Source organism: Lissotriton helveticus, chromosome 6 (assembly GCF_964261635.1).
Source record: "Lissotriton helveticus chromosome 6, aLisHel1.1, whole genome shotgun sequence".
Lineage (NCBI taxonomy): Eukaryota > Metazoa > Chordata > Amphibia > Caudata > Salamandridae > Lissotriton > Lissotriton helveticus.
In genome coordinates, this window is record NC_136067.1 from 842958120 (window position 1) to 842981442 (window position 23323).

The 23323-nt window shown below is 42.5% G+C and overlaps 1 protein-coding gene across 4 annotated transcripts in view; it reads left to right on the forward strand.

Annotated features, from left to right (window-relative positions):
* POPDC1 (popeye domain cAMP effector 1) overlaps positions 1-23323 on the forward strand; it is a 339238-nt gene that overhangs the window by 249461 nt on the left and 66454 nt on the right. For all 4 annotated transcript variants that reach the window (XM_078648448.1, XM_078648445.1, XM_078648444.1 and 1 more), the window contains 3 exons: positions 13224-13411; positions 14549-14657; positions 21626-21797. In XM_078648448.1, the coding sequence (XP_078504574.1) occupies positions 13224-13411; positions 14549-14657; positions 21626-21797 (469 nt within the window). The remainder of the gene's footprint in view (positions 1-13223; positions 13412-14548; positions 14658-21625; positions 21798-23323) is intronic.

Below are 23323 nucleotides of genomic sequence, written 5' to 3' on the forward strand. Positions count from 1 at the left end.
TTTTCAATTAAACTCCTTGCAAACATGGCACAATGATTGATCGATTGACCATCTTGTTTTCAGGAACCACCAGAAGCCAAAAACCTCAAACCTGTGATATTAATTCGTTTTTGATCGTTGTGCATCATGCATTAGCATACAAGGCACATATTTATAGCCTGTAAGTATTTTGAAGAGTTCATTTGGGATTATTGTGCCACATAATGCTGAAATCTGTTTTGCTTGGATGGTGCAAAATATTCCAACCATACTTTGTGTCCTGAAAAAAACTCTTTGATGCAAAAGTAATATGGCCCGTAGGCACATGGATTTATAGCCATATATGACTCACCGGCAACCAGGGACCGGCCTAATCAAAAACTAGAATAATACATAGGAAATGTGGTCAGGCGGCAATGCAACGAGGTATTGGCAATGGGCGCAAAAATAGCTGAAAACGAGTATTTTCTTTTGCTTTTCTACCCAGCTTTATCTTCGGCAACCTCTGCGATACATAAAAAGTGGCAGCGTATTTCTGTACTTGGCCGTTCCCATTTAAGCATCTTAATTGTGTTCCCTGCATATTCTATTTATCATTTGGTGTGTTATCAACCCCTGACCAAAGTTAACCAGCCCCATTTTTTAGACAACCTTGGTAGTCACGAACGACATAACCGTTGTAGGGCCATCGAGGACCCACAAAAAATGCAGAATGTGCGATCCCAAAATAGTACAATCACCTAGGGTGTCAGTGCTCACTGGTGTGTGTCCCTCTTCACCATCCCAAGATAAGTCTTCACAAAGTGTAGACATCTATAACTATTCCAGATTATTGTAATTTTGTGTTTAGCCAGCTACAAAGCTAAATCTATGAACTTAGTTAAAGTTCTGTCGGACTTAGGACAGGAAGAAACTAGACCCAGCACTATTGAGTCTAGGGAATTAGCAAGTGACCGGTATGTCACATGGGACAAAAGTTCTCAGATATTGATCCAATAGAGGGGAAGGGAACCACAAGATCAGAGCATGTGTGATAAATCCACATCCAGAACCTGTCACCGGGGGCATACAGAATTTTCAGGATATATCCTACCAATATGTTGTGGGGTCAATTATGCTGAAGGTAACGCAACAGTAGTGTGGGCTATATGGGCTGGACAAGTAAATAAGTCCTCAAAATCTGATATAGCTCAAAGGTGCTCACACTTGACTTGACCCTACTACTGAGCGGTCAAATTTCAGAGAAAACAAATTTCTCTTCTAATAGCAAAGATAGTATCAAGGAGCACACTAATATCTAAAGCAATTTAAATGTCAAGTGCAATATAATCTTTTAAGTCATGGCATTAATGAAACATATCTAGACGCGTGTCTTGATAGTTCTTGAATTCAGTTATGTTGCTTTTATTTTCATAGTTAGAAGAATGAATACATGCATATGCCCAGCCAACACGTTTCGTCCGTAAAAGGACTCCATCAGGGCAGTAAAAACAATTAAATAAACATTTTTTAGTATCAACTAAATAACTTCAAAATTAAAGCAAAAAACTTAAATAAAGACACAAGATAGACAAGACAACTATCAGCAAGACTAGTGCGTTATGTCCCTAATTCTTAGACCAGAAGAGCATCCGTTAATCATTACACAGTCAAAATATCATAAGCGAAACCCTGCCTATATACAATCTAAGTTACTATAATGATAACAATTATTTAGATCTATATATATCATGTCATCAAGAAGAAATACAATGCACAAAGAATCTATACAATCTTATACATTCTGGCTAAGCTGATTTGTTCTCAATGCACTAAGAGGGATGGTAACCAGTTTCCTATAATTGTCACCTTTGAAGCTCAAAAGAAGATAGGTCAATCATGTTTGTTATCATCTACATCTTATTTCCACGTTTCTCCAATCCCCAATGAACAGATGGAATAGTCTTCTAAAAATTAGTTAGTAATCTCCACAGCATAAGTTTTAAGGATAACCAAAATTAACAAACACTGAACCATCACTATAATACGTTGAAAGGTGTCTCTATCTTCATTTTTCGCTGAATAATATTCATAGCTAAGCGCAAATAACTCACTTAAAATATGACGTGGTATCAATACCAGTTGAGCAGGCCTTCCGATGGAGAATAGTCATATTTTGTGTTGTGAATCTCCCATAGCGTGCCATCAATCACCCAAATTAAAGCCTCAGTTCCTCGGTCTATAAAAATTGAAAATGCAAAGTGAGCCCAGTCCAGAAAACTATTATAATTTTTTTTTATTATTAAAAAAGGGATAGACATCTAATCATACTCACTGAGATAAGAATTTCCAAGAATGGAGTGAATCTTTAATGATAAATAGATGCAGTTGAATCTTATCAGAAGAAATCCTTCTTGAATAATTTATAATCGATGGGATTCCCCGTAGCGTAAAGAAGGTAAGGTCTATGAACAAAGAGCAACAGTAAAATATCATCATAATACTCATTGCCCAAATATACACAATGATGCATCAAGTATCTACAATATGAGTCAGCAGTATCCTCCTGAGCTTAGAGATAAATTCACCGAAAGACAGTATAAATTCTTCCTAATCTACGCTTGGAAGATCGAGGTCTGTCAGCAAGAAAAAGTTCACACAGGAAAAGTCTGGTTCAAATAGTAATACCAAGTGTTTAAGGTAAGCTTAAACCACAAGTATTGACAAACTATCTACCCATGAATAGCTGATTCATTATTAAATTAGCCAAGAATTTTTTTTTTGCCCTTCATAAAAAAATGTTTACCCACAAAAAAAGTGCAAGGTTACACTCAAACATTCAAGAGGGGTTCAGTGTGCTCTCAACTCTAATATCTCCTCCTATTAGGTGGAAGCTTGGTCAAGCCTAGACTTAACATAATAGTCATATAGAAAATCGATAGAGGGTTTCACTCAGGTCCCCCCAATCACCCAGCCAATCAGAGGACGAATTCCACGCCACCACTATGAGGGCGGTTACGTGAGCTCTCCCACCTAAATATCTTATCCTATCATGTACAAACTCAATCAGGCCCAGATTTTGCATAAAAGCAGAAAACCCAGTAAGGGTTTCATTCAGAAACAATGCATAATTCTTCCAATCACTTAATTAAAAAAAATTATAAACCGAAGCAGAGCCCGACAAAATCACATGTATAATAGCTCAACGACCTGAAATACCCATGAATAAATGCAAAACGCGAATCATATTTCAAAAGGACAGTTCAAGTGAAAGTAAAAGGCCTCGGAAGAAGCTAGAAAACAAACTGTCAATATCATACAAAGTCCCATACAGGTACTTTGTATTGTATTGTATTGTGGCATACTTATATAGCGCAACCTGTCACCACCAAGGGCATCCTGGCGCTTTGACCCGTACTCAATGAAAACAGTAGCTCAGCCTATCCTGGGAAAAAGATGAGTTTTTAGAGCCTTTCTAAAAGATAAAAGATCTCCAAGGCTTCTCAAGGATATAGGCAGAGAGTTCCAGAGTTTGGCTGCCGCTACTCTGAAAGAGCGGCCCCCCATCCTCACTCTCTGGAATCGTGGGACTACCAGTAGCCTGGAAGACGAGGAGCGTAAAGCTCTAGATGGACAATACCAGGCAAACATTCGCCGCAAAGGAATGGGGCCCAGGTCATGAATAGCCCTAAACACAATACACGCTGCTTTATAACGCACCCGTAGATGAACTGGCAGCCAATGAAGTTCTTGCAGTGCTGCCGTAGAAGAACTGTGATAGGGGCGAGAAAGGGCGAGTTTAGCAGCGATATTTTGCACCCTTTGCAACTTGCCCAAGAGTGTTACCGGGGCCTCCAGAAGTAGTGCGTTACAATAGTCAAGTCGACTTAGGATGGTACAACGCACTACTTCTGGTCTGGCTTGCGCAGGGAGGAGAGGAAGGACCTTGCGCAGCATACGAATCAGCATCATACATGTTGAAGAGATCTTATTCACATGTAGATCCAACTGCAGGTTAGGCCCAAAAGTGACGCCTAAATTGCGCGCTGATTGTGCCGCAGACACCGTCTCTGAGAAGGACGGAGGCCAGAAGTCTACTGGGAGGTCGCGAGGAACTCGATCAGTGGAACAGTGTAAAACCTCCGTCTTTGTTCCGTTGAACTGTAACGAGTTCAACCGGAGCCATTCCGCTGTCGCCTGCATGCACCGATGAAAGGTCTCCAGTGTGACTGCATCCTGTCCCTCCAGAGAGAAGACCAGCTGGGTATCATCTGCATAATTAAATGCAGAGATACCGAAGGTTTTAATGAGCTGGACTAGGGGGCGGAGGTAGACATTAAAGAGTATGGGGCTGATGGCCGAGCCCTGAGGTACTCCTTGTCCCACTCTCCGCTCCTCTGAACTGAAGGGGGGTAACGAAACCCGTTGCTGACGGCAGTCCAAATAGGAGATTAACCAATCCCTGGCCTTGTCCCTGACCCCGCATTCCTCCAGTCTAGAAATCAGGGTGGGATGGCTGACCGTGTCGAACGCGGCCGACATGTCGAGCAGCACCAAGAATGCTGCCCGACCACTGTCGACTCGCGCCCGCAGATTGTCTAGCACGGTCACCAACGCGGATTCCGTCCCATGCGCTGGGCGGAAGCCAAATTGCGTCTCATCCAACCAGCTGTTCCCTTCTAGGAAACTGGACAGAGCACGGGTGACCAGCTTTTCCATAATTTTAACCGGAAAAGGGAGCAGGGAAATTGGCCGATAGTTAGAGAGGCAGGCAGGGTCGAGCGTAGGTTTTTTTAAAAGCGGGGATACCACTGCCTTCTTCCAGCAGCTTGGAACAGTAGCTGTCTCGAATGACTGACAGCAGATGGCATGCAGGGGCTGGAAGAGGTCCTCTTGAAACACCCTCCATAGTCTTGGAGGGAGAGGATCCAAAGGCGAGCCAGAAGAAATCGTCAGGGCTAAGTCGCCGAACTCCTTCAAGGATGGAAGGGGAAAACTACTCAGCTGGGGTCGACTGGCCTCGCTCGCCGGAGCTCCCAAACTGAGGGCCGGCTCCAAGGAAGGAGAAAAGTGACTTCTCTGCTGGGGTCGACTGGCTACGGTCTCCGGAGCTCCCAAGCAGAGAGCCTGATCCAAAGTGGGGACAGAGGGGCCGCTCAGCTGGGGTCGACAGGTACCTAGGAATTTACATAGTATATTTAAGTAAACCTTATCGAAAATTAATATATGTTCTAATAACAACAGAATCAAAGATACTTATCATTAACATCAAACGAAAAAATATATATTTTCACGACTGGGCGCACAGTCACATGCACAAGTGAACAGCCACAAATCTATTGAAGCATAGTACCCAATAAAATCCAAAATTAGGGGAGTGCTGCCAAGCTATGTGCTCTATATAAGAAGCACCATAAGCGTGTGAAAAACTGTGTTAGCAGTATCATTTCAAGCGCGTCATTTGCACCAAAACAAGCAACTATGTGTTCCAAATATGAGACACCATAGATATAAAATTTAAGATATCGCAAACATTGCGATTTCTTAAATTGCGAAAAATGAAAAAAAAAATGATGCATCCCAAAAAAGGTTTTTGCATTTGCAAACGGCTGAATTTTGCGATTTGCACCGTTTGCGAATGCAAAAAAGCTTGATGCATGTGTCGTCCAGATGGTTGATGGATGATACTGTCATCGACATCCTATCCTTCTTCATCTTTTCTCACACAATTTCAAGATTTGGACAAAAAGAAATTACTTTCCCCTTTTATCTTTTTTGTCATGAAAGTTACCGTTGATGACAACGTGGGCCAACTGGTGAGTACTAACCAGTAGCTCTATGGGTGGTGCTTACGTGAGGTACTTTCTGACTTCTCACACCTTTTTTCTTCTTTGTAATTGATGTGAGTATGTGTGTGGTGGGTTGACAAACTTTGAACTTTTAGAATAAAGAACACTTGGAGTTGGGCACGACTGATAAGCAAGCGTATCGTGACTGAGGAGTACATATATATACAAAATATATATATACATATATATATATATATATATATATATATATATATATATATATGTATATATATATATATATATATATATATATATATATATATATATATATATATATATATATATATCTGTTGGACTTGGCTCTCTTGGCAGGGTCATCCCTGAAATTTTTGCCTTCCACCAATATTCCTATATAAAGTGTAACTGTGATTGATGTTCCTGATTGGTTCATTGGATTTACTGTCAGTCCCCAGTAAAGTGCACCAGGAGTGCCAGGGCTTGTAAATACCAATATTGCTAGTGGGCCTGCAGCGCTGGTTGCGCCACCCACAGAAGCAGCCTTTTAAAATGTGTCTAGGGTCTGCCATTGCAGAACCTGCGTGCAGTCTGGTACTGTCAAGCTGGCTGGGCAAGTGCACACACTTGCCAGCCTCTAAACCTTCCCTTAACTTCATATTAGACACCCCTGTGGTAGGCCCAAGGGCAGGGTGCATTGTAAGCATAAGGTAGGACAAGCCCTGATGTGTGTGGCATGTCCTAATAGTGAATTACAGTCAAATTCGTTTTTCACTATTGTAAGGCTACCTGTTCTCTTAGGCCAAGATGGGCTGCTGGAATTATTACACTCTATAATCCCAGCAGGCCCAGGGAACATGGTAGAAAGTCAAGTTTAGTATGCCTGAACTCAGAATAATAAAATACTTCTTTTAGTAAAGTTCATTTTAATATCCTGTGTTTGCAAATGCTACTTTTAGAAAGTTAGCATTTGCTTGCCTAACCTTTTCAGCCCGCCCCTACTTGGATGTGTATCTGACTGTCTGGGTTATGTGAGTGACAGGGCTGGGGGATGACAGGTGGTGAATGCAAGGATTACACCTTAGTGGGAGGTGGGAGTGCCCCTGAACTCTGAATAGGGCTGTGCTCTGCCACCACAATGCTGGCTCCGCCCCCTGGGGAGCGATTGATGACTCAGCCGGCACCTGGCCCAGGAAGGGCGAAGCACTGTCAACAAGGTACTCCTGGCTGCCCCTGTCCACACAATGCTGGCTCCACCTCCTGTGGAGCGTCTGATGTGCCTGCCCCTCACACTGAAAGCAGACACCAGAGTACCCCCAACAAGTGCTCTGAGACTGAATGAAGTTATGCAGAGGCCCCCTGGCCTGTAAGAACAAAGAAAATGCTGTATAAAAGTAGGAGCCCTGCTCCTTGTAAATCAGAATCCTGTTTCCCACAAAGTACCTCTGCCCAACTAGAAGGAGAAGAAGACGATGGAAGGACTGACCTGCTGCTTGCCTTGCTGAGGAAGGAGAGGAGAAGACTTTGAAAAGACTTTGCAGACTTGTGCTTTGAAACATTCTCCAAGGGCTTGTCTGAGCTTGCCCCCTGACCTGAACCCCAGGACTAGTGGGTTCTTGGTGCCTTTGCTCGTCTTTGAACCTCGAGCCGTGTGTGCCTCCTGCCGGAGTAAGACTGCGCCCCTCATCACCCCCTCCTAGGGCTGTGGCACTCTGGAGCTCGCCTGCCTTTTTTACCCGTGAGAGCCTCGCTCCGTTTGGAGTCGCCCTCTGCCCCCGGGTCAGGCTGCCTGCTCCTCTGCCCCCGCCTGTCATTAGGAGCGCACTGAAGCGCTCTCGCCCCTCCCGCAGGAATTTCTCTGGAGATCGTGATCCCCGCCGGAATCGCAGCCCGCACCAACTGTGCCCTGCTGTCCCCGCTTCACCATCCCAGAGCGTTTGCAGGCCGCGCCGCCCCCTTTGTGGAGACTCCCGTACCGTCGTACTGGGAGTCGAGGGCCGCGCCTGCCTGTGTGCACGCACCCGCTGAGGTTAAAGATCCAAAGGCGCCCCTGAGCTGTACGAGTCGCCCTGCCCGCGCACGACTCGTCAAAACCCCGAAGAAATCGGAGCACTCTTGAGGATTCTACAACGGGCTAGGGGCCCGCAACGTTTTATTTCCCCTTTGCGCTCCAGCCACTCCTGCAACCGTGAGTACACTGTACGTTTCAGCCCTAGTACGCCTGGCCTTCCAGTTACCCGCCTCCCTACCTGCAGCACACCAAGGAGGTACGGGTCGACCTGCCAAGAGCCGACTGCGAGGGGCATACTGCCATGAAAGGCCCGGCGCACCCTGTACGAGTCGAACGCGTGCTCACGCTAGATGCGTGAGACGCGGTAGGGTGTCGCCGTTTCTGACCGGGAGACACGTACGGGAGCGCTGCAAAGAGCAGGACCGAGTCCCTAAGGTCCCCACGGAGTGGCAACGTACGTAGTCTACTCAAGAAGTGCTTTCGAAGTACAAAAAGACTAAGAGAACCATTTCTAAGTGAACTGAACGGAGAAAGAAACATTTGAATCAGAAACTGAGAAACGCTTGCCTATTTGCAATCTTGTCGCCTATCCTAAAAATGTTATTATTGGTATTGTGTTAAACCTTTTCTGCAGATATATTTTTACATAAAGAAAACGTATTTTTATATGACCACAGCCTGGTGTCCATTTGTGGGGGGATTGGTACTTTTACTGTGTGTGTTATTACAAATGCTTAACTAAACAACGCCTGGAGAATAGCCTTGGCTGCTCACGCCCACACCTAGAGGGTGAGCAAGGGTAATTCTAAGGGGTCATCCTTCCCCCTGACTTAGAGGAGAGGGTCTAACGATATCGCTACCCCCTTTCTTTTGTTGATGTAACATTGAAAGGCTACAGTGTTCTATGTAACCAGGTCATTGGAATATGAATACTGAAATACTGCCAAAGCATGATAACGACCATGAAGTACAAAGGCTGTAGAGGATGTGGCCATCATAATGAGCCATTAGAGCACATAATAGGCCTAAGTCTCTTTCTGCTCAATTTGCTTAGAACATTTTTATAAAAATAGGCGAGATGCTTACCGAGTTCCTATTGAAATCCAAAAAAAACAGAATTGCGCTAAAGAAACCAAGGCTTCCCAAAAACAAAAAAGGAGGCCGAAACCTACAACACCAGGAGATACCAACACGCTTTACTTGCAAAACCAGGAAGCCAGTGCTTTCTACCCACTACCAGCACCTCTGCCTCCTGGCTCAACATCGAAAAAGATCTGGCTAAACCATTATCCCTTATGACTATTAAGAAAATCAAAACAGAACACTCAGCTCGCATACTTTCATGCACAGTACAGGCACTATGTCGACAACAAGCTATCCAAAAGAATGCGTCACTCGAATTTAGCCTTCCTATGGCACAACAAAAACCTGAAAGTACAAGGAAGAAAGCTATTCATTGAGAAATGGGCACTAATGGGAATACGTCTCAAAACGGAGTTCAACCTCAATAAAAATGGACTTCTTTCGCTTTTTACAAATCAAATCACTCATAGCCAGACGTAAACTACCAACTTATCCAGACCTCCCAAAACCCCTAATTACTTACAGCAAAGGGCACCACTCGTCTTCCAAACTATACGCTCTCCTTTCCCCCACTAAATCTGTGCTTACCAAACCCATCCAGGCTAAATGAGAATCCCTACTGGCTGACTCTAGTTAATCTCATGTGACACCATTAGACTTGTCGTCCATTTGGGAAAACCTTACCACCAACAACTAATCCCCTCACTGACACAATGCCGCAATTGGATTCCTCTGGACCCCAGCCAAACTTAATAAACTAGGCCCACACTACTCTAACACCTGCTGGACTTGCAAGAAGCAAATAGGGGACTTGAGATGCATGCTTGGTGAATGCTCCTACACTAAAAAGTTCCAGAAGGATATCAGTGACACTATATCACACATTTTTCACATAAAGTGGACTCCCGGTATAGCAGCCATTACACTAGGTATACTTCTACCGGAAGTAAAACAAGCAATGAATAAAGAACAAATCTTATGGGATATACTAGTCACAACTGGTGTTAAAGTCATCCTCTCTGAGTAGAAGTACTCATCCAAATTGTCCTCCCACACCTGGTGGGAATGGGTTCAGTTTACCAGAAGCACAATTAACTCACTGAATACATACCTTAAACTCGCACCACAGATTAAAGGGAAAATGTGTACTAAACTGGACAACTATATATCAAATTATCCCCAAATATCCAAGTTAGGGACACTCCCACCCTCTCCCCATCCCCATCTCTCCTATACGCCTTCCCTTCTACTCCCTAGTGCCTCACTCCTCATTCCTACCAACTTCTGATACCTCCTGCTACTCTCCTTTCACTTTCTTCTTCCCTCTCTCTTTCCGCCTCTCTATCCTCTCTCAATCCACAACCATCACCATACAAACAAGATACTGTACTGTCCTCTATTAGCAACCAACCCAATCCATTCAGCACACCAACACAAATCAATCCCATCCTCAAACCAATACACTCACAGCTCCTACCCTCTGAGATGTAACTTTTATTGTTTAATTACTATACTGTTGTCTTTCACTCAGATTATCGGCATCACTCCCTGGATGTGTTGCTCTATATGTATTTTCTTTCCTGTATTTCCGGTACGCATAAAATCTAATAAAACATTTCTGAAATAAAAAAAGGCAACTTTTACGTCCTTGTTTTTACTAGGGGTGGGAAGAGCTCGCAGAGTTTTACTCTGCAGAATTCTGCAGAGGTGGGATCAAATTAGAAAAACTATAACACTTGCTGTTTGACAACTAGTTGTGGTCCCTAAGTTAGTATGAACCCTTGTGGCCTTTCCCTTCTAAAATGGCACCAGTGACATCCTGTTTACTACCGAAACACTGATTCTGTTCATTAAACGTTTATGAAAGGACAAAGATAGCCGCATGGTTCAGAGAAAGCACTGGTGAAAACTTGTTAATGTCTCACAAAAAGGAAAACCGGGCGAGGGACTTGATTAATGATTCACAGGCCTAGAAATGATGTCTGAATTATCTGAGGAAATTTAGAACAACGGCCTTGAACTGACATAGGCCCATGCAGTGCGTGATGTGTGTCACAGCACCACGTTGCTGCACAGGGCTGGGGCGTGCACTGCTTTTGCTCTTCTCTTGTATGATGGTGGCAGCAGGGATCCTAAATCCAAGACAATGATCAAGTTGTTTTGTCTCAGTCAATTTAGGAAACTTTGCCCAGCTCAAACTACAAAAGCAACACATGAATTGGGGATGATAAGAAAATTAATTGGAGTTTCTTTTACCAATGTATTTATTTTGGAGTATTATAAAGCGCTATGTCTTCTTACTTCAAAGAGCTGAAACGTCAATAAGATGATGGTAGGATGGGTTCAGGGAGTGTTAATTTTTTTAATATATGTGTAAATCTGTGCACCTTCTGAAAGACTTCTGGTTGATACTTATGGCGCATTAGTTGCAGAGTGCCATTCACATTAACATTCACATATTACGTTAACGCTGCCATAAACGTACCGCAGCTAGTTGTTCCCGTTTCAAAGCGTTGGTCGAGCCAGATGACTCCGATGATTGCACATTTACAAGCCTTCTCTTTCGGCAGATTGTGCAACTCTTATCAATCACTTTCCTTCTGGCTTTCTGCTCTCACTCTGACAGCATTCCAGGGACCACTTGTGTTTGTTTCACCTGCAGCTGTCCCAGGGCAACCACGGATTTGGACACAGCAAATGTCCAGATTTGTTACCTTCCCCGTTGGCCAGGCTTGGGAAGGCCTCCTTAGGAGGACGGTGAATCTCACAAATGGTGGGCGGCATTGAGATTCAAAGGTGCGTCTACGGGAGCACTCTCCTGTGTGTGGCGCCACAAATGCAATGAACAACAACCACCCCCACCCTCCCCCCAGGGCCGTGAAGTGACACACGCAGATGAAACAGCAAGTCACTATTTGGTAAGGGGTCCCTAATATTTAACTTTGGATGACTGCTTCATAGAACATGTTTAAGCCAGGCTGCTTACCAGTGTCTGTGGGGGGAGCTGACATGGCGGTCACATCCTGATGTAGGGGTGGGTGCAGGTAAACTTTGCTACGCAGCGGTGGGCAGAGTTTTTGCCGAACTCCAGGCTCCAACTGGAGCATGGAGTGGCAAAATGGGCGAACTCCACCGGTGGATCGGAGTACACTGCCCACACCTAGTTTTCACAGACTTGGTGTTCAAACAATCAAGTCAGCCCTCTTGGTGAGTCTGCAAGGTACAGACTACCAACTCACTTGACGCCTGATCAAATTTCCATATCTAGCCATCATAGAGCTAAATAGATCCAATAGTCAGTTGCACTCAGTGAACTCTCGGGAGGAGCTATACTCTGGTGTGGTTATGACCGAAAAGTTTTGGCAACTTGCCAGTTAATTAATGCATGTTCACTATATGGTTAGATTTACCAGAACGCTACGATTAGTTTCTTAAAGTAATCTTATTAGTTGTAAGGGTTCGTAGGACTTAATTGGATTTTAGGATTTATGTCTCCAATTATCTTGTCTCAACAACTGGATTCATCTTTCTATCCTTATTACTGCTTGTTTAACTCAGAATTCACTTATGCATGATGTAATATTGGTGCACCAACTATTTTATTAAGTATACATGTATGTATAATTCAGGTAAATATAATAGGGACGTTTTTTATGGTCATCTTATTAATCAAAAAAAGTAAAGTGTTTATTTTTTCTTAGACAATAATTAACTATAAGCAACAGCCTAATACAGTATGTTTTGCACATGGGCCGCATATTTTGTACACCCATAAGTAAGTAAATCGGTATGTTGCATCTGGCTAGTAGAAGTTTTAGATTGGTTTCTTTCATATTGCTTATTTGCGGAAGTGCTTTTTGTTAATTTAGGAACTGCCTTTCTTCTTGTGATCATGTTTTGGTTTATATTGACTCAATGGAAGTATTAAGCCACTAAGATTTTACATACATTTTTTTTTTTAAAAGATTGTCCAATGTGCTTGTTTGATATTTTTACGATTTTTGTATTACTTTTAATTAATTGAACAAATAACATTTATTACCTTGCCTTATCTTGTCTCAACAACTGGATTCATCTTTCTATCCTTATTACTGCTTGTTTAACTCAGAATTCACCTATGCATGATGTTGTCAGAGTTACTAAAATGTTGAGTGCATTTTAGTAAGACTACATATCTAATGTGTTTTTAAAATCACTGTTGCATTAAAAAATTCTGGTTCAAACGAATGCAAAGCAGAACTAATACTTTGTTGCCCTTTTCTTCATTTCAAATTACTTTTGTCTAGTCTCTCACGTGCACAATATTCTGTTGTCGATGTACACTAATTTCTCGAAGCTTATCAGTGCCATGCTCTTCTTTTACATAGATTAAGATTGAGAAGGAGCTGAAGGGTATCTATAAACGCCTCTTTGAACCACTTCATGTACCTCCAGAATTGTTTCAGAGACTCACGGGCCAGTTCTGCAATATACAAACTTTACAAAAAGGACAGGCATATGCTGCTGAGGATAAAACATCTGTGGATGATCGCTTAAGTATCCTGTTGAAAGGAAAGTATGTGCTTGACAAACACGTGTATCTGATTGTAAGCAGGATGACATATGAATATACTAAATTTCCATAATAATGTATGATGAAGAGGTGTATCTTACTCCACTTTTAGCTCTGAATTATTTATGAATTTCCAGAAATAAGAAATGCTCAGTGAGGGAAATAAAGTTTTGTGAATGAGGTAGGTCAGTAAATATGTCACGAACCTGGAAATTCAAGAGTAATTGACATCTATTACAGAAGTAAGAACTACTAATAAAAAAATATATATGACTTTTGCCCTTTTACAGTCATACGAACGTATACCAATCTGATAACCTGTTCCAATAACTTTGGAAAGTAAAAAATCCAAGATGCTGTAGGAACCCATATTAGTATTCTCTCCTAATCCAAAGGACTCTTCAAATTGTCAACACTAAACGCCTCACCTTGATTCTCCTCACCTACATTGTTCCCCTCTTCACTGGTATTGCTTCATTATTCCCAGCCTCATTCCTTTGCTTTGCTCAACTGCTTTCCTACAGTTTTTCCTTTCCTTTATATTCTGCCCCACTCACATTCCCCTCTTCATCCTCTCATCTTTCCACTTCTCCTTTCATCTCCTCTTTTCAGCTTCTATTTTCCCCATTACCCTTGTACCATCATATATTTCTTTTCCCTATGTTTTGCCAAGTTCTGCGTTTTCTTTTTTAAGCATTGAAACTGATGTGAATGGCCTGTACATTATAGATCACATTACAGGTAGATTTGTAACAGTAGCATGTTGAATATCACCATTAAAAAGTCCTGGTCATTTTTTTAAAGTGATATAGTCACATATTTACTACAAGTTTCATTCATTTTCCTATATTTCTAGGGCTTATTTAATTTGCAATAACAAATAATTTCCACAGTACAGGTCACTTCTTAATGAGAATGATCCAAAAGTTAAAGTTTAAAATCGCTCTATATTTTAAACTAGTGCTACGTAATTCCAACTAAATCATCCAGAAAGACAAACAATATTTGACTGAAGATTGTTGATTTGTCACTAATTTCTTCCAATTTTGCTTTTCTAGATTTTTGAGGATATTGGCACAAAGACTTATCAGTATGGGTCATCGTAGTTGAACTTAACTTAATATCTTTTCTTTTTATTAGAATGAAAGTCTCGTACCGAGGTCATTTTCTGCATAATATTTATCCAAATGCCTATATAGATTCGCCAGAATTCCGATCAACACAGTTGAACCGGGGAGAAAAATTCCAGGTAAATCCTACATCAGTGTTCTCTAACAAGCAGGTCAAATATATTATCAGCTCGCCAACACCCTAGAAGTGAAGCTCAGCCAGTATGTCATTCTTTGGGTCTATGCACATTTAGGGAACTAGCACTAGAATCCAAACTTACACTAGAAAGGCTGCCTTATAATATGATATCAGCAGTGTAAAAAACAATACTGATACATGCACCCAACATGTTCCCAAAAATTAGTGAGGCATCGGATGTAAGTGTATGTACATTGGAAGCCACAAACAGGGCAACAGCATTGATGGCTCCAAAACAGATTGTCATGTCAACCACATTTAGACTGATACTGTTCCACTACCTGCACAGAATATATCACACTAGGCAAAGACTCTGGCCTTTGTAGTGAGGGTCCTTTCGAAATTGTCTGAGACGTGAGATAGACAAAGGCACTTTTCTGCACACAGTGTGGGAGTGATTAGTCATACAAGGATATTGGAAAGGCATTCAACACATTAACAGCTCAAATTGCACCGCTCTACATTTTATAGGAATTAGGTATTAATAGATTTGAGCGGTTATTTGTTGACCTGGGGTTGGTAGTGGCCAGGAGGGATTTTGTGCATAAATGTAGAGCAACTAGCATCCCAACAAATACAATCTGGAAGAAGTATGGACATGTGCAGAACAGGGGCGGCTGGTGACATTTGATAGTGGTGAGGTGTAAAATTCTTGTCATACTGCAAAGCAATTGTGAAAGTGCAGTTATTACATTAATAAAGAGATATCATATAACATAGGTAACTGCTTATTCAGTATAACCACAGAGCTTCATAAGAGACTTCGAGATACAATGCATTGCTGAGTAATATCAAAGGAGGCATTTTTTTATTAGCCACAATGCTGTACCAAGACTCCAAGAGGCAATATGGAAACAAGAAAAACATGAAGGATCAAGGTGCTGAAGAATAGCCCTGAACATAAGCTTCCCAGCCCAAGTCATGAGCTCAGCAGCACCCACATGTGTAACGGGCATACCTGCCTTGCCCAGGGAACTGGAAACCAAACACTGGGGAGTATTACATGTTTAACACACCAGAAACCAGCTCCCCATCTTCAGTCTTCATGCTGAACAAATCAAACAGTCACAGATCTCGCTTAAATCCACTTTTTGCATGCCAGAATGTTTATGATCTGGAACAGGCCACTTGAATAAAACAGGTCAATTTCACAAAACATAATACATCCCTTGCACCTGCCTTACAGGTTAAACATATGGCTCACTATACATCATTGCATATCTAAAAACCAGCCTGATAAACACAATGACAAGACAAAATTACAAATTAAAGGGAGAAAAAAGCTCAATCTTGCTTATGATAGGTGCACATGACAACAGTAATCGACATATTGGTTGCTGATGCCTGCTCTAGAAAGTAGACTAGGTGCACCAAGTGCGAGTAGGTACAAAATATATCAAAGAAAATAGCAAAATGTATTTATTTATTTATTTTATTTTAGCGATTTGTAGAGCGCCTGGTGACCCGGAGGCATCCCCGCGCTATAACATTTGTGAAAATCCACAAAAAGGATTTTCATACAGGTAAAACAGATGAATAAAAGTACAAAGAAAACATGGAAGCAATAAGAAGGTCACCAAACACCACAAATCCTCTACAAAAAAGACCAATACAACAGGTGCACAGTAAACCCTTTATAATGTATTGTAGTGAAGGAAGAGTCCGATTTGCAGTGGACTATTATTCTAATACCTGGGGCAGCATCAGAAAAAGCATGTATGTTGTATTTTGGAAGGACCAGTATTGCTTTTGGTGACTAGGGCCACCTGCCAGATTTAAAACCTATTCACAGGTTAATGTATAACAAGTACTTGTAAGTTAGGCAGCAATGTTCAAACAAAATGCAGGCGTACAGTGGGAAATATTGTAAATTAAAATCAACATGAGTGGTGTGAGGGAATTTCAGCATGCCTGAGATAAGGCAGGCAAAGCATGAATCCATCCATAGAGACTAACAAACTTTTTTTGCCAAAGCCATTCATAGAGACAAACTAGCATGTTTAAATCTTTCACTTTTGCCAAGTCAGCCACTAAATCATATGGGACAATTATCAGCAAATTCCCTCCGACAGGCCCCTTGCCTGCTGAGGTCAGTTTATTGCCTCTTGGAAAACAACACTCGGCGCACACGTCAGATTAGAGCAGTTCTGGTGTATTTTGTTGTATTTACATGGCAAAAAGCCTGGCAACACCAACTTTCGTCATTGGAAAAACTAGTATTTACAGTGCCTACAAAGGCAATAAACTATAACGTTAAACGTTGCTTAAACAGAAGTTATTATTTTCAGCTGAACTGTCACGAAGCATCAAGTGTGCTCAAACTTTCTGATAGTGACATTTCAAACCATTGGGCTTCTTTGTAAAAACAGGCAAAGAAACCTGTGCTTTTCCTATCACCAACAACCATGCAGTAGTCTGTCCTGTTAAAAGTAGAACTGTCTACATCCCTGCCTGTCTTACCTGTAAGAAAATGAACTGTTTCCCATTACAAGCAGCATTGTTACTTATAGCCCGGCAACGTTTTCAGCAGCACAGCAACGCACTGAAGCACGGACTTCTCTTTATCAGTGACGTAACACAAAATTACGGGATTCCTCTGAAGTATGTGATTAGAGACTCCCTCCGGACGGTACGTCACAGCTCTCTATAGACTTTACACTGAATGAGAGCCCCTGTCAAGGCATTGAAGAGAGCCACAGTTTAATGATCTGGGAGTTCATTCCACCTCTTGAGGGAGAGAGGATGTGGCGTAAGGCCCAGTGTTGCCGAATTTGGAGCTAGGGAACCTGCAGGTTCGACGCTCGACGTCCTGTGATTCAGGGCAAATCACTTAATCTCCCCGTGCCTACATAAATGAGTGTGCCGTTGTGCAAAAAAATGGTGCTCATGTAAAGTGCTAATACCTTCGGGTCGAGTTAGCGCTTCATAAAACTGCAAGCAAGACCGCTTCCTCCATGCACAGGAGGGCCCACGAGTCAGGGGCTCCTCCTCCGATGTCTCAGGGATGCATTTCCCCCGAATGTGTATATTATCCACTGAATCATTTTTGACAGACCCCAGGGCTACAACTGTATAGGAGGCGGGGCGGTATGACACGCAGTTGTCTGTAAGCACAGCCCTGGGGCTGATCAGGTCAGGAGGGGGCCTGAGGTGAATTAGCCTGCAGGGGCAGGGACAGGGTATACATGGGGCGGCCAGGGTATATGTGGGGTGGCAATGGACGTGTCTTGCAAATGACTGCTCTATCTTGCGGTTCGTGGGATGGAAAATTAAATAGTATTCCCCCTCAGTCGTGGCTCTCGCACGCGGGGGGGGGTCGCAGCACAGGGAATTAAATATAAAACTGAACACTTACCTGACCGCCGGTCCGCGCTTCTGCTTCTTCAAAACGGCACAGGAGTGGACTAGCAGCCCCTCTCAGCCAATCCTGGTGCTTAGGGCACGGCTACTCTTCGCCCCCAACACGCCCATTAGGAGACCGAGGGGGCTCCTAATGGGCATGCGCAAACCACTTAAAACACAAGTGCGCATGAGTGGGCACTGTGCGAAAATTCACCCTCTGTCCCCACTCATGCGCACTTGTGTTGTGCTGCTGCCTACCCCTGGTGATGGTCTGACAATCATGTCAGTCAACATGACGCCAGACCGTCCACCCCCTTCAGTCTCTGAAGGGGGTGGGCGGTCCGACGTCATGCTGACTGATATGATTGTCAGCTCTCCCTCGGCGTCTTTGAACTTAAAAGTGTTCAGAAATGCGGAGGGAGCTGTGAGCGGGGGGCTACGCCCCAACGCCCCAATGGATGCACTGCACCTGGTGCAGAATGATGGAAATCTACTTCTGAAGAAAGAAGGTGCCCACAATAACATCCAAAAATGGGGGGGGAATAATTGGATTTACAAAATATTCTGCAGATAGCATGCTGTTAATCTTGACCTGAGCCCATGGCGCTGTGTAATGTGCCTCAATATACCTATTAAATTATGGGCTGAAAGCTACCTTATGCAGCAAGAAGGTGCATGAACAGCCAGGGCACTGCATCAAAAGTTTTTTCGAAGACGACTGCTATCAAAACATCCTCGCTCTTCAATTTATGGGCTTGAGCCATTGCAAAGTGTTTTCATCAAAGGCAGAGGCGGGTACTGTAACCTGGCATGAGGTCATTCTGGCCATCATTAATAAGGGTGCAGATCACCTTAAACATTCTGTTTGCGAGTACCTTAGCTAGGACCTTCACTTTTGCATTAACAAGCTTTATTGGTTAGTTAGTAGGAGCTTCGGTCATAAGGGGGGCTGCCTGCTTTCAAGATGACAAAAATAGTTGCTCCACGCATGTCATGGGGAAGGAAACCAGCAAGACAAATCTCTTTGAGTAATGTGAGCAGGTGCAGTATTACAAGTAATGCATATTTCTTAAGAAATGTCATTGGGAAACCGTAGTCGTATGTGGGTGTGAGCCAGGAAATGAAGTCCAAGATACTTTTGTTGTATAAAAAGTCTTTATTCCAAATTTGTATTTCTCATATGATAATAGAGCATTAGGCTCAGCCAACGCATTTCGTTCTCCCTTGGAGAACTTCATCAGGGCTCCGTCTGCGGTTCTCACAGATGGACCCGTGGGACCATTGAACAAGGATCTTCTCTTTCGGGCTGGATTTAGCCCTAGCAAATGTCCTTGCATCCACCGCAATAAATTGGAGCTCCTACATTGGACTAATTCTTCATCATTTCTTTCAAAGTTCTGCCACGCTTTACCTAAGCCCTGATGAAGTTCTCCAAGGAAGAACGAAACGCGTTGGCTGAGCCTAATGCTCTATTAGCATATGAGAAATACTAGTTTGGAATAAAGACTTTTTATACAACAAAAGTATCTTTGACTTCATTCCCTGGTGCAAACCCACTTACGACTCAATTCCAGGATCTAGAACACAGAGGCATCACGTAACAGCTGGTGCCAGGGTATCGTTGCGCAGAACTGTTATGAATTTAGGAAACTTGTGTGAGGTACAGAACCTACAGTCCGCCCTTGAAGCTCTTCCTGTCTGTAATGTCATTGGGAACCTGTTTGTGCCGGGCCTCCTGCCCGAGAGCATTTCTGATATTGTCTGTTGTATTTCTTCTGGTTTGATTGGGAGATCTAACTCAGTCTGCTCTAAATTAGAGAGCATGGGATGAAAAAGACCGTTTAGTGTTGGTTGGTCTTGTTCACTTTGCGGAGAGTGCCACTTGCATATAGTTGTTTATAGTTAATGGCAAATGTCTAGCTGAAGCCTAATCTTGCTAAGTCTCCAGGATATTGGTCATGTTGTAGGTTCCACTCCACAAATAACACTATGTATTTGAACTGTGGCAAAGGCAAAGAGAATGGCAGAAGTAGCCAGAGCAAGAGCCCAAGTGAGGTCACTAAACTGTGGGATTACAGGAGCCAGAGCAGGAAGAGAAAGTGTGTGAGACCGTGGTCAGCCTAGGAGCGAAGGGGAGCAGAGGCTGGACAGAGTTGAGACAATAAAGAGTCTCACTTCTTTTGGAAGGGTGGGTGTGGTGTGTGCAAGCAGGTGTCTGTATTTGTTTACGGGTGCATGCATCTGTGTGTGTACATGTATGTCTGGGTTCATCTCTAGCAAATTTGAGTTCATTCCTGGGATAATAGTGGCCTTGGCATAAGAACAGTCATATTGTGGCCATTCTTTGTCTAGTTATTTCATACTGGTAGCCGTCATGACTGACATAATTTTAGCCATCCCTGATATAACGGTAGCCATTCCTGGAATAATATTGGTCATCAGTGATGTATTGTGGGCATTGCGGCCATTGTGGTATCCAGCCTTGGTGAAATGGTCGACTTAAGACAATAGTGGGCATTATTGGTGTATCCTAAACATCCTTGCCGTTATGGTGATCATGGCATGTGGTCATTAAACCTGGGCATTTGAAACTGAATCTGCCATGTAGGGCCTTTGTACATCTGCGTAATTTCCAAAAACAACAGCTGAAGTTTGTGGTCCATTTATTTAATACATATGAAAACTGTTCATTTTATGGGAAAACTCATGTTTCTTTTGGAAATAGGTTTTTGGGAAATTGAGTTTGATCGCCCAAAATGTTTAATAAAGGAAAAACCGTTACCTAGCTGTACAACAGCTGTCAGAGAGTATCTTTATTGCAGCAGAAGCATCTCAAACACACAGTTCCGTACAAATATACATACGGATAGTGAGTTCTAAAGTTTGGGTGTGTCTATACAAAAAGACTGGAGTACGTAGCACTGATTGGGTATAGGGTATGCCAGGGTGCCTTTGGTTGGAGAAGTATAATGAGCAGTTAGTTTAATATATTGTGAACTTGGGCGACAGAAATTCTGGAAATTTCTGGTAAATTGGCCTGCGTACATTCTTCCACTGAACTGTTTATTGAAATGTAAATAAGTTTTACTGTTCGGTCACTGTAAGCATGTACTAGGTCTGTGTTATGCAGAATATTACTAACATGGATCTAACTAGAGCAGATCAGTGCCAGAGAAATGGCTGCATATCTAGTTACCCAATTCACGAGGAGCTCTCATGGTGGAATCTCTGCTCAGCAGTTCTCATTGCTGAGATTCCTCCACAAATGCAGAGACGCTGCCACAACTCCAGAGGCTCTTTGTGAATTGGACCCATAGAGTACAGGGATGCCAAAGAGGAGTTAATTAAATAGTTCAACAGTTAAGGTTTAAGTCTTGCAGAGTTTGACTGAAAAACTATGACACCTGATGAGTAGATGGGTTCATACAACGATAAGCCACGGCATTCTAAGTTATGCAAATTCAGATTTTGCTAATCACTCTGATGATGCTGTATTTTACCTTAAAAGTGCATGGAATTACAAAGCAAGTACTGTTCTAATGATGCACCTCATATGTTTCCTTTTAGGTCACAATCACTGCGGAAGATAACTGCAAGTTCTTGTGCTGGTCACGGGAAAGGCTAACTTACTTTCTGGAGTCGGAGCCTTTCCTCTTTGAAATATTCAAGTACCTTATTGGAAAGGACATTACCAATAAGTTGTACTCATTGAACGATCCAACATTAAGTGATAAGGCAAGTGTCTTCAGTTAATCATATTTTGATAAAATAGTAAACTGTAGAACAGCACATGGCCACATTAACCAGTGATATCGGACTGAATGGTGCACCGCATCATATTTTTAAACCTGGCTTTCAAATCACTGGAGCTTTCCTTGCGAAAGGTTTGAGAGACATTGTGCATGTCTAATAAATGATCTGATCTATTTCTTTTAGGTGGTTACAGCTGTGTTTCTTGGGGAAGAGTTTTGTCTCCGACACAGCACCTGATCCTTTCTGTTCTATTTAGTGGTGGCAAGACTACCTTAAAAGTAACCTCCTTCTTCTAATGACTAATTTCAAATCTTATGCGACTGTCGCCTGCGGAGCCTGTCAGCAGTCATGAATGTAACCAAAATAGGACAACTGTGTAACCCTTTGGCAAGAGGGGTACAGACACACACACAATCAAAAAGCAATCTAGGTGATAATATTTTGGTCTAATATTTTATAGTTATAAAAACATTTTGATTCCCATATCTTCCTAGGCACTTAATTCTGCACAGCACTGCTGAACTATGTTTCCGAGTACCTTGCTGGTGCTGTAGCTTGCATTCTTGGAAAAATGTATGGACTTCCCGCAATATTTGCTGTTAAAGCTTGGCTCGCCTTCCATTGGTAGCAAATATGCTCCTATAGCCTCTTGATTTGACCCCTGATCCAGAATCTTTATCACACAATTCCACTTTAGAGCACCATTTAAGTTCATGTTTATTTATTTACTCATTTATTTTGTTGTATTTATTTAGCAGTTGAAGTAGACCCTTCCATGTGTTAGAGTACTTTACAGCTGTGAAACAACTTGTTTGCAGGTTTATCCTCCCGTAAAGCACATTCTGTGACACAGCTGATTACTACTATCCGCCTATTTTGATCTATAGTACAAGGCCACTGTGATTCGGGATTGTAACACGTTCACTAGGCCTCCACTTTCACAAGTAAACATACAAGATGTGATATGATGATATATATTTTGAATCACCTTCCCTTGCAGTTTCGGCAAAGCGGGCTTGAAATGTCTACACCTTTGTGTTGCAAATGCCTTTAAATACTTTATTTGAATCCCTTTAGAAGTGCTTCTCGAGAAGCTGTAAATTTGTATTCCACATGTGATGACTGCCACAGCTCCTCTGGCTTGCAGCATTTTTAGGGTTGGCCTACAGGTGTAGTTGTCTCAACAGCCTCATTTAAATAAAAAATGCATGCATCAAGGAGCCTGAGAGCAGTCTTTTTGATCGATTGGTCTTCAAGTTGCCATTCACAATTTTACTGTGCCCACAAGCACATAGAGCATGGGCAGAGGATCTGCCCACTTCAGCCATTGGCTGTCTTGCACTGTGACTGAATTGCTCCTGATCACGTGCACATCCTCCTAAAAAGAAGTGCACTTCAGTGCCAAGGCTGGTAGGCCAATTCTTTGTGTTTCCAATGCTTTTTTCTTCCTATACTTTATTCTATTATTTCTGTTATCCTTATCTGTTTAAAGTATTTGTTTGAACTATATGT